Source organism: Polistes canadensis, unplaced genomic scaffold (assembly GCF_001313835.1).
Source record: "Polistes canadensis isolate GaletaPanama2010 unplaced genomic scaffold, ASM131383v1 scaffold_210, whole genome shotgun sequence".
Classification (NCBI taxonomy): domain Eukaryota; kingdom Metazoa; phylum Arthropoda; class Insecta; order Hymenoptera; family Vespidae; genus Polistes; species Polistes canadensis.
In genome coordinates, this window is record NW_014569757.1 from 235,762 (window position 1) to 248,681 (window position 12,920).

The 12,920-nt window shown below is 30.4% G+C and overlaps 1 protein-coding gene across 1 annotated transcript; it reads right to left on the reverse strand.

The window, feature by feature from the left end:
• Positions 1–2,498: 2,498 nt before the first annotated feature.
• LOC106789991 (potassium voltage-gated channel protein Shaw-like) lies at positions 2,499–10,038 on the reverse strand. Its single transcript, XM_014754595.1, has 6 exons — positions 9,584–10,038; positions 8,503–8,982; positions 7,708–7,995; positions 5,854–6,063; positions 4,981–5,178; positions 2,499–3,009 (listed from the first exon to the last, which is right to left on the reverse strand). The coding sequence occupies exons 1-6, from the start codon at positions 9,878–9,880 to the stop codon at positions 2,773–2,775; spliced, it is 1,710 nt and encodes a 569-aa protein (XP_014610081.1). The 5' UTR covers positions 9,881–10,038; the 3' UTR covers positions 2,499–2,772.
• Between the last annotated feature and the right edge of the window lie 2,882 nt (positions 10,039–12,920).

A 12,920-nucleotide genomic window follows, 5' to 3' on the forward strand; every position in this document is an offset into this window, starting at 1 on the left:
ATCGACTGCGTTAAATCGATCTAACATAAAACGCAAACGAGTAAATATCATCGTACTTTATCTTGCAACACTAATACACATTGAGGATCGGATAATAGCAAATGTTTACTCTCGTAGTCGATCCCTTACCCTACTTGACAAGCTTTTTCATCCTCTTCGACGATGCCATGCAACGACAAACGGCAAATGGATTCTCTTAGTGCTCTTGCTGATATATACGAGATATAATTTTTTTTTTGTATTTTTATATTTCTTTTTTTTTCCTTTTTTTTCTCTTTTTACATTCCAACAATTTATGATTTAACGATTGAAAAGCATTATAAGGGAATCTTACGAGTGATCGATATTACCATTGAATTTAATTTCTATTTAAAAAGATAAAATTTAAATAAACAAATGATAATAATATAATGTATATTTATTATTACAAGGTAAGATGATAAATTTGTATTCAAGTTTTCTTCCATGTATATCCAACATTTCAATCCTTATTTATTCCTTCTTAACGAAAAAAGGTTATACTATTTATTACGTTTAATATATATGTATATGTGTGTGTGTGTCTGCGCACGCACATGGCGCCTCGGCAATCGTGTTTTTTTTTCCCCGCAGAAAATAAGCGGACGCACGACGGCGGGACTCTTTTGTTCTTTTATCAGAACTTCCTCTTTCCCTCTTTCACTCGACATTCCTGAGTACTCGTAACAACCTAATCAATCTCGTTAACTTGACAGTTCAGGGGAGAAGTGTCTGAAGAAGTACGATGCTATATCTGAATAAAATTTTTCGAGGAGAGAACAAAAATATAAAACAGAGAAGGTAAAATATATACGCACACACACACACACACAGTACTTACGTATGTATAATATGTAGACACTATTAAAAAGATAAAGAATATTAAAATATTACAATGAAGTAAAAACAACCAAAACCAAAACCAAAAAAGAAAGAAAAAGAAAAATAGGTATTGAGAGAGAGAGATTGAGATGACGGGGTGAGATGAGAAAGGGGTGAGAATTTCATAAGAATACTTGCGTACACAGAGACAGTTTACTTACCCCATCGTGTCAAGAACGATTCAAAGGAATGTCCCAAGGGTGCATATCATCATCTATCTCTCTTTCTCTCTCTTTTTTTAGCATGTAAGTATATATATATATATATCAACGTCTATACTATGCGTGTCTATGCTGAGTAGAGAAAAGTGGGAGTGAAGAAATTGGGTGGATGGGTGGATAGGTGGGTGAGTTGGTGGGCGGTTGGTGAGGGATTCCATAGAGCCTGAGTAAACCATTCTAGCGGTCGATGGCTTACGCTTGCGCTGTATGAAACCTCTTGCGTCAAACGCGTTTTCCGTTCTGCAGGACGTTCTTCCCCCCTTTCATAGATACGCTACTGGCCTATCTTAAATGGCCTCGAATCGGTTCGGTCGTCTTTACGATAAAAAACGATCGACTCACGATCTTATCCCCCCCCCTCTGACCCTCCCCCCGTGCCCAACCCTCATGCACTTTTTCTTTTTGTTCATTCTCGTCATTGATTATACTTTTATATCCACCTTATGGTTTTCTTTTTTCCTTTTTTTTTGTACGTCTTTTTATTGATTCGAATTATTGTTCTTTTTTTTTTTTTGGATTGTATCTCTTTTTTTTTGCGAACGATCGATTTTTTTTCTCTTTTCTAATTTTAATCTTCTTCTTCTTTTGTTTTTTTTTCTCCCCCCTATTTTGTTCGTCACACGGTAATATCGATGAGGATTTTTTTTTTTGTTCGATGATAATCATTTCGTTACGGTTTCTAACAGGATATTATAACGATTGATTTATATTGTTTGTAAACTAGATGAGAATATTTTTAACCGTAGACGACAATTGAGGAGGAGCAGGAGGAGGAGGAGGAGGAGGAGGATTAAAAAGAACGAAGATTGTGGGAATAGTTAGTTTCCGGTCGAGATGCGGAGACTATTTTTTTTTTGTTTGTTCGATCTATATTATAAATACTGAAAGAATAGAGGAAAATTAATGGTTCAGGTTTTATGATCAGTTGGTTGGAATCATTGTTGCCATGGTTACCGTACTGGTCAACAAATTTCATAATGGAATTGTATTCTCTTCTTTCGTTTTTATTTTAGAAAATTTATTTTACTGTACTTTGTCATAGGAAATGTACGCTAAAGTTATGTGCAACGTAGTATGACAAATTATTAAGTTGATGCATGAATTATTACGATTTATATGATTCCAATATATCGAAATTGTTCAATGAACAACATTGAATTTTTTTGTTCAACTTACGTAGATTTGTTTCAATGATGGCCTTTTTTTCGAAATTATACTTCTTCCGACGTGTTTGGGGAAAAATGTGACGAGAGTAAATTTTGGTTTTAAATTAATATTGTCGACAATTAAAGAATAAAATTAATTTCTCTTCCTTAAATAATAAAAAGGACAAATACTAAATATTAAACAATAAAAAAATCGATAATACGAATTTTACCCTTTACAATAATGCATTAAATGTTGGCAAAATTAAAAAAAAAAGGAAAAAAGTGATTGGAGCAAAATCAACTTCAAATTGAAAATCATAAAAATTCGCAATTACTTTTACACCGACCCAATAATTTTCAATACTCGGCAATGCAGAAATTCTCCGATGGAAAATGTTCGTTTTTTGACGATCTGAAAAACAAAAAAGAAAAAACAAAAAAAAAAGAGAAAAATACTTTCAGATCATTCATCCACACGGAACGCATAAAAAATTTATTTTAATTCACACGACACAATGGTGAATATTTTGAGAATATATTTTTTCTGTTCGATTATTTGTTTCCTCTTCTGGTTGAACGATTTCAGTGACACTTTGTTGTTGTTGTTGTTGTTCCATCTTATCGTCTCGAGTTAAATCACTATCTCGGTAGTCAGATAAGTTCCTTTCTTCAGATTCTTGGTTGGGAGAAGTGGTGCGTTCACGATGTTCGATTTCCGTTAGATTTATCACGATGTTCGGCTGTAACCAGAATATCAATTCTATTTACTATCATATATGTTGTTCAATCATCTGATTATTTGCTGAAAACAAATTTTTTCCACAAACTTGTTTTGACCAAATAATCTTTTATTGATGGAAAACTTTTAGAAGATTTGTTATAGAATATTTTTTAATTTGTAAAATTTGCACAAGAAATCAATTCGATTATTATATTTCATATATATATATATATTTTTAATAAACACTTTCATTTATATTTAATCGATATTTTGTGTATATCACTTGTTATAATATTTAGCAAAATAAATGTGGTAAGTATCATATTATATTTCAATAATTTGTTAATATTTATAATAAGGGTTTGGTTTGCATTAAGGTTATTTTCTTTTAATTTGTATAACACTGACCACACGTATTTAATATTAAATATTTAATTACTTAAATACCGATAAAAAAAGAAAAAAAAAAAGAAAAATGTATTTAAAAATGCTGACCCGCCAATAAATAACTTAGAAAGAAATACACACTAAAAGCAATACCATATATTACTTTCCTTTAATAATGTACTGAAAGGAAATCGACGTTTCAAGTGTCAGCATATTTAGAATCGAAAATTTACATAACTGAATCATGCGATCAGACTTGCTGGGTTTCCCGTCGGCTTTTTCGAGATATCAGCTTCGAGGGCTTTAAATCTCGAATCTCGACCCATTCGAAATAGATTGCTAAAGTTAGTTTATTTCGAGGAATCGGAACAATGGATAAGAAGACTTTTAAACGTCATTCAAAATTACAAATATAATACTATTGAAATAATTTAGATTAGATTCGATTGTTCGCGATTTAAACACGAATAATTATTCATACATATACATAAAATAATATAATGTGTAATATTATTGTAATCGCAAAAAGACGAAATAAAAAAAAAAACAAAAAAAGGGAAGATGTGATCGAGTTTATACGTTTCTTGGTTATGATAAAAGGGGACAAAAAAGGGGTGCGGGGGGGGTATGTTTTATTTTACGAAAATATCGCTAAATTTTCAACAAAACTGGGTCGAGCTCGTAAAAGAGTAAACGTAAAGAGAGAGAGAGAGAGAGAGTGAGAGGGGGGGGGACGCGGGTTACATTCAGTTGATACAAATTTGCTTAGAAATTTGTAGAATAGAGAAGAGAAAATTAGATAGGAAGAGCTACGACATGAAGCTATTTTAAAACTCTGACTAATTGCTAACTCTTACCAGTTATTCATTTTTTTCCTACATTTTATATTTTGTTAATTCTAACCTTTTGTTATATAGATACTTGCTGTGAACAAGATAACGCGAATGAAATATATATAAAACGAGAAGTAACTGATGAATTTCTATTTTTTCTTTTCGACACACATCGTGTGACTTATTTAAACTAATTACATTAATCATTTATTTAAACCCTCGGAATGACGAATTCGGATTTGACGAAATTTGTAATTTAAAGTGAAGAAAAAAAAAGAAGAAAAAGAACAAAAAAGAAAAGAATTAACAAAAAGTACATTGCAAAAAAGGAAGAAAAAAGTGGGTGGGGGTGGGGGTGGGGGTTAGGAACTTTAGAAAAGTGGAGTTGAAATATACGTGAATAACCGCAAGAGGCTCAGGAGTTTCTAAAAGGTTACTTTCTCTCTCTCTCTCTCTCTCTCTCTCTCTCTCTCTCTCTCTCTCTCTTTGATGCTAATCGTCTCTTTGAATCTATTTCGTTTATCAACTCCTAAGAGAGAAACTCCGTCATTTGCATAGCTCTCTTTTATGATGAAGAAGTCGTCTTATACTTCTTTGAATATAATCACTCGTAGTAAGTTATCTTTTAAACTCGACAAATGTGCTCCAATGAATTTCATTAATTTATATAAGTTATTTGCTAAACTAAGTGGTAACGATTGAAAAATGAATACAAAGTATCGATAAAGCAATTAACTTTGTTTAACTTTGTAATACGTTCGTAAAAGCACCTGGATTTGTAGAACGTTGTGTAATCCAATAGTAGGCTGTCGTGGCATTAGAGGTGTTAAGGATCTGCAAGCTGAATCATCCAATAACACATGTCTCTGTGAATCGAATAAACGATTTTGGTGCATCGATGATCTTCCACGTCGTGGAAATTCAGCTGGTAAGACTCGTCTTCTCTGTTTCGGTAATTTGCTACGGGCCTGAAACAAATGATCAAATGAAATATTCAATAATATAATCGGAATGTTGAATACTTCAATTTCATCAAGGATTCAAAGTCAACTTTGATAATAAATTGTTCAATTAATTGTCCAAGTATGTAATTAATACGATGATAGATTAATTTAATATAAATTAATATAAAATTGATTTAATATGATTTATTTTATAATATTCATAATTGTAATATTAAATATATTCGAAAATTTATATTTTCTATTTTTGGACTTATACAAGAATTCCATTAGACCTTAGAAACATTTTTTTAAACTCTACATACTTGTTGGGATCCATTAGGACTGCTATACACATTGTGCAAGCAATAAGATCCAACATATTTTTATTATTTCAAAAAATACGAAGAGAAAATTTCCAGATACATTTTTATATATCACTTCGTTTTATATTACATAGAAAAATATATATCTTTTACATTTTAACTTATATCAAAAAAAAATGAAATTATATAGAAAATATATAACACATGGGTGGATTGAAAGGTCATAAGATTAACACATAAAAATGAGGTGATTGGAAAGTTTCTAGCTTAACATAGGAAGATGAAAAGTTTTCTAAGAACTTTTCAGCCCACACTATCTATAAAAAATATATGTCAAACATATGAACGAAGAAGAAAGATATGGTTTGATATTAACCTGAGTGTGGGAGTAGAACATAGAGAAGTTGCTGACGATTACGGGAACCGGAAGTGCGATAGTGAGAACACCGGTCAAGGCACAGAGTCCACCAATGAACATCCCTGGAAAGGTTTTTGGCGTCATGTCGCCGTAACCGACTGTCGTCATGGTGACTAAAGCCCACCAAAGTCCTCGTGGTATACTGTCAAAATCGTTCTTCGGATTTTCCTGAAAAGAGCAGCCTACTGGAATTCTTGATATCGAGTAAAAGCATTCAAAAAGTAGAGACCTATAGGGCTCGTTTACCGAGAGAAAAGAAAACGATAACAAAAGAAAAGCAGAAAGCAGAAGAGAAAGAAAAGAAAAAAAAAGAACGAAAAAAAAGGAACAACGAGACTCGGTAGAGAAAAATCGAAATAATCGAAATTAATATATTTATATAAAATTATAAAAAAACATCGTATTTTAATTTTATTATACGTACTCTCGATATTCTACTCTGTGTTTTTTTTTTCAATTTTATTCTTTTTATCGTTACTCTAACATTATTTCTTACTACATATTGAAAAAAAAGAAAAGAATTTGCTTTAATATAATAATACTTGTTCGTATAAAATATAACGTTGCAATTTGTTAAATGTAAAAAAAAAACATCCCACTTTTTGTTTCTTTTTTTAGTATGAAATACAAAACCATTCAGAGATAAGAGTTATCTGATTTCAACGAGGGGGAAAAAATATTATATCGTTTAATGATGTATATTTTATTAAAAGGTTTCGTGATTATTTCAATGTATTTTTAGCAATGAGAAAAAATAAAATTAAAAATTATAGGACTCGTATAATATAATCAGGACAAATTCTTGTTATTTTACAAATCAATTGAGAGTGATTCGTACCATTCGTAATAAGAGTTCATTCGAATAAAAATTGATTAAGACATTTATTTATGTTATAAACGTGACCAATTCGAGTGATAGATATCTTATCATGAGATAAGAAAAGGAAAAAATAAAGAAGGAAGAGTAGAAACGCGTGTCTTCAAGATGAGCTACTTTTGTCAGGAGCTTGAGCTCTTTTCATGATTCATGTTTCTTATGAATTTTTCACCTGAGGAAAAGTCAGACTCATTTTCTTTGTCATTCTCCCTTGACGTTACGAGAAAAGCCTTTCATTTGATACGCTTCGTTTGATGTTTTTATATTCTTTGTTCGAACGTAATAAAAGAAATCTCTTTCATCGTTTTAATTAATATCCTTATCTTCAAGGATTATCATTTTCTTTCTTAAAGAGACTGAATAATAATTGGAGATATTGTGTTTATTTCTTTTGTAGCTAGTAATAATACAAGAGTGTTTGTAATCTGGGTATTCCAAGTACCACCTGAATACTCTTGAGTATCTTGGAATAATTTATTTATATATATATTGAATATTGTTCGAGTCATACTTGACTCGTTAGGTACTTGAATACTCGGAAAAGTTGTTAGTTAAATGAAAAATAAAAATCTTACAATAACACTTATTATCCGGATTATATAACGAATTAAGTTAGAAAAATTGGAAACATTGATTTTTTTATGATATAATATTTGTTTCTATTTAAATAATATTAATTTAATTCATATATAAAATATAACAATATAATTCAATACGATTAATTGTTTCTACAATTTGATATAACCTATCCTATCAAAATAAAAATAAAATAAGATATAATCGGATAACATGGGTAAAGAGTTTATTTGGTTAAAACCACTCTTATTCAGATATAAAATATATTATTCACTAGGGGTATTTTTGTTTTCCCCGAGTAAGATAATATCCAAGATCTTTCTTGTGTAGTAACAACTTTAGTGAAGATACTTACTCACCTGAAGTCGTTCGGCATAAAAGACGAGACTAGCGAATAGTACTATGCCAAAAGCAAGGAAGAAAACCAACAATGCTAGTTCTTTAGCTGATGCTTTGAATGTGTGTATGAGTATTCTCAATCCAGGTGAATGTCTGGTCAATTTAAATAGACGAAGTACACGTGCTATTGAAAGGACCTCCAGATACAGGCTAGACTCCGTCAAGAATTCCGTGTAGAAGCTGAACGTAGCTGCTAAATCGATCGCGTTCACCGGCGACACTGCGAATCGCTTTAGGCTTGGACTGACCTACAATCGAATCCGAATCCGAATCCTTTCGTCTTCTTCCCCTCGAGATAAATTTTACCGTTTTAATTCGAACTATGATCAATGCATCGTCATCGTCATCGTTGTCATCGTTGTTAGAAATTTCAAACATTTCTAAACAACTCTTATATTTCATAAATATAAATTCACAATAAAAATATATACAGAGTAATAATAGTAGTAGTAGTAGTAGAATGATAAAATGTATACAACATTTTTCATATAATTAACGCGACAATTAAGTTGCATCAATTTTCTATAAACGTTTATATTATTATTATACTACTATTTATATTCTCCTAACGTTACAATTAATTTTCATTTTATAATAATAAACTGTAATATTTTTTAATTTTAACGCGTGTTAATGTTAATATCTCAATTTGAATTTATATTTAAAGAAATATAATTGACAGACTAATTGTAAAAGACAATTAATAGATTATATTATCGGGGGGTAATATATATTATCTATATTGAAACACTTACCAAACATCGTATGGTTATCTCGAATGTGAACCAAGCGTTACAGGCATGTTCGATGTAATAAAATGCTCGATACGGTCGACTGATCTTTTCATTCTCGTAATGTTGAGTGAATTCTAAGGAGTCGTTAGTAGGACAATCATTCGTACTAATTTGAGGTAGATTATCGTTACTATTACTATTACCAGGATAATTCTTTAAGCAAAAGCAGAGAACCGAAAGACAGATGAAAAAGATTGAAATGCAGGCTATGCACTTTGCCGACCAAGACGAGTATGGTTCATCGAAAAGTGCCCAGATTCTTGGACGTAATCGTTGCCACTTTGTCAACGTTCCACGATTATATTCTTCCTCGTAACCGAACAGTCGTGAAATTTCCTCGTCGCTAAGTTTCTCCCCTTCTATGTCCAATTTGTCTAATATTGCCAAGGTTTCTTGAGTGTCTCTGTGAATACTATAAGTACTCCAACAGCAAGGTTCTACCTTAAAAAATATTAAAATTTTACACGATTTTTATTTCCTTTTTCTTTTTCTTCTTTTCTTCTTTTTTTTTTAAATTAGTAGTTATGTCACACATTCACAAGTATTTCTTTATCTAATTTTTTAAGAGATAAATATTATATGACATTTATTGTTATATATATTTTTAGTAGACATTTTGATGATCGCACATTCCAAGAATGGTAACTTAGTTCTTTTTTTAAAATAGTAACCTACATTTATATTTATAGGAACCTTATTTTAATCTGATATATTTATATTCATCCTGAAATTCGATGAAATATTAGATCAAAAAGATTTCATGATAACAACTTTGTCTTGTTAGATTTATTTAAAATCTCCTCCCTCCGCCCCCCACCCCTCAAAAAAAAGAAACGAAAAGATAAAAAGAATAAATTTTGGAAGATACGATTAAATTTGATCACGTTGACCAAAAAAAATTGATACGTAGAGTAGATTTTAATTGATTGGAATAATAAATAATTTATGCGTTATCGTAGGATCCTTTGAGTTCCAATTTGTACGTTGTAAAATTGATCGGTATCTATAAATTCGAGCTTGTTAACAAGTTGGTCGAACTAACCTGATTAGAATCTAGACCCCAGAAATCGAGTTCTTCTTCAAAAAGTGGACCGCAAACGTCCGTCGGATAATGGAGTTTGCCTGTACGATAATAATTGAGAACCTGTGCGAAGACACCGGGATGCCTGTCGTAGAAATATTCGTTCAATATCGGATCATAATTAACCGATGCCTTGGTTAATCGTGACAATCTCGTGGCAGGTATTTTCTTCAAGGTCGTTTTATAAGTCTCGTGACGTATACCACCGACATTAAGTATTACACGATCGTTCCATCTTTCGTCAACCACTTTCCTCATCCTTTTATTTGAATTCTCTTCGATCGCGCATTTCAGACACGCGATTCACGATGGATAAAATAAAACAAAACTTATGTGAAAACGAGCAAGTAGTAGTACATACATATATATGTGTGTTATACCTTAGATAAGACCGAGAAAAAAAAAAAGAAATTGGGTTTTTTTTTTTCTTGCGTCAAGATGAGGAACGAACCGAATTTTTCTTCTTTTCTTTTCTCTTCTCTTCTCTTCGATTACTCCTATCGGTCCAAGTATGTTACTTGAAAATATCTTCTAAGAATATTTTCTCGAACGACTATCTCGCATCGAGTTTCTAACAAAATTGATTCGGATATTTTTACTCTTGCCAATGTTTCTTTTCCCTTTTTTTATCCTTCATTCTCCATTCGCTGTTTTTTTCTTTCTATTATACTTTCTTCTCCAATTTTGTCGATAGAACGATCTCAAATAGCTGCAAAATTGTCGAAGTAATTTAAATCGTTAACGTCAAATGATTCTCGAAACTTGCCTAATTATTATCTTTTTTTTCTTTTCTGTTAATAATGATCTCTTTTCTCTCTCTCTTTCTCTTTCTTTCCTTTGTTCTGAGTCGATCATCAAATGATCAACCAATTTACTTAATTTTCCCAATAAACTGCATACTGTATTTGAACTAAGTTAAAAATGACGTTCGTTGATATTTAAGTGAAGAATAAAAAAATGTATAACAATGATATTCTTGTTGTGATATAATCATTAATTAACTAACTAACACGGATAAAATTTTTTTCTACAAGGAGACATAAAAAAGCCACAGGTTGCTTCTTTAATCGTCCACTTGGTCTAACCGATCGCAAATTTACGTTACGATCGTTCTTTTCCTCGAGTATCTTAAAACGTTAAACGACTATATCTATATACTAACATAGATCTACGTGGATTAACACTACGAGCTATTTTTCTTTCGTAATTTTACGAGAGAAGACGAGAGAGAGAGAGAGAGAGAGAGAGAGAGAGAGAGAGAGTGAGAGAGAAAAAAAAAAAGTAAGAGTGAAAATAAAACTTTCTCAAAGAAATTCTTTTTCATACCTATCACGATAGGTGCTTAATACCGAATTCTTATTTCTTTTCTTTTTTTTTATTTATTTCTTTAATCTCTTTCTCTAATATTTTTTTACTCTCTAAAAGCTAAAGAATTCTTTTCCGAAGCAAACGATTTCAGTTAATCGCGTTATTAACCAAAGCGACCGTGCATGTTAATGAGAGAGAGAGAGAGAGAGCAAATTTAATTACATGATCAACGATTATAACAGCGGACACTAGAAACTAGTAGAGAAACCATGTGAACTCTTGAACACGTTATCGTTATTATACGAAATTAAATGAATTAAGTTAGTAGTTAAAAAATAAAAAAAAAAAAAAGTTAAAGGTGTGGTCGCATTGTTGTTAGTCGCCTAAGGCTTAAATCGATGATTATATTTATTAATGGATAGTATTTTTTTCCTTTTCTTTCGTTTAATTAACATAAAATTAAAAATATATTAACGCTAATATTTTATTCATAATCGGTATGAAATAATTTAATGAAATTTTCGTAGAATATTGTTCATATCGCGTTTATCAAATTTTTATATAAATATATTATGGGAATTTTATTTAAAAAATATAATATATTTCAATGAAAGTATTCACATAACAATTTTGTGTCTCTATTTAATTTATTTAATATTGGTCACGTAATTTTCCACGTTATTTTATTATAATATAAATATCATTTATTTATAATATTTTGATTGAGAAAATTTGTATTTTTGAATAATACTGGCCTTATATAAAATATCAATTTAAAAGGAACATTTGGACAAATTAAAAAATGCCAACAAAATTTTACTTTTATTCAAACTCGCGTGAAACTAATGGTAAGAATGAACTTTACGTTATACACATTCCATAGGAATAACCCACGCTTTCCTGTCTATGATTACTTCCTATTAAGTTAAATAAACATTTTTGATGATGATGATGATGATGATGATGATGATGATCAGAATAAGAATCGAAAGATAAAATTATTAAAATGTAAAGCTTGATATATAACACATTTATCGAGTCGGCTTTTTTTTGGGTGTTTTTTTTTTGTAATTATCAGCAATTAAAATTTCACTATCACCTTGGCAATCGTTAAGCTTCTTCACTATCTGCCTGTATAACTTCTACTGACAGACTTTATGTTTCTTAGCAAAGGTATAGTCCCGTTGAAAGGAATAAACCACGGCTTGCAGACGTGGTTAGCAGTTCTATAAATTCGAGCATGTTTATTTGTAGAACCAACCACGCATTCGTAACCACAACTAACCAAGACTTTCTCCATACTGTTTCTTTTCATTAAAAAGACACTACTTTTTTTTAATCCCCATGAAAAAAAGAATAATTCTTTTTTTTTTTTATTTCTTCGTTTAAAAAGAAATTTTTGTTCCTTATTTCTTTTTTTTTTTTCTTCTTATTAATGACAAAAAGTATGAAAGAAAGAGATAATTGTTCAAAGGAATCGTCCGAGTAAAAATAGAATTTACAAAAGAATTTATGCATCCTTTGACTTTGAGTTATATTTATACTGGCAAGAATTGGAATATTCTTTAAGTTAATTTTTTATTCCATGGTATGTTAAATTTGGAAAATTCTTATTAAACGATATATTTATTATACATTAATGTTCCTTTCAAGATTTCACAAAGATAAATGCTATTTAGAAATGTATAATAATTTAACGATAACATATTTCACACACACATATTGTAGAAGGAAGAACGCTGTCATTCATACTGCAAATAATATATTTTAGGATTTAAATTGAGATGTATTTTTAGACAAGAAATATTATAACAATTTTTTCGTTAATAGAATTTTCTATCGATTGTAAATAATTTTCCTTTTTTACTGTATTGTACAATGTTGTTGAATAATATTACGATGTATTTCGGAAATATTAATCATGTTGACTAACCGTGGATAAGATAAAAAATAATAGCTACGTTAATAATATCATCGTAAATAGAATAAA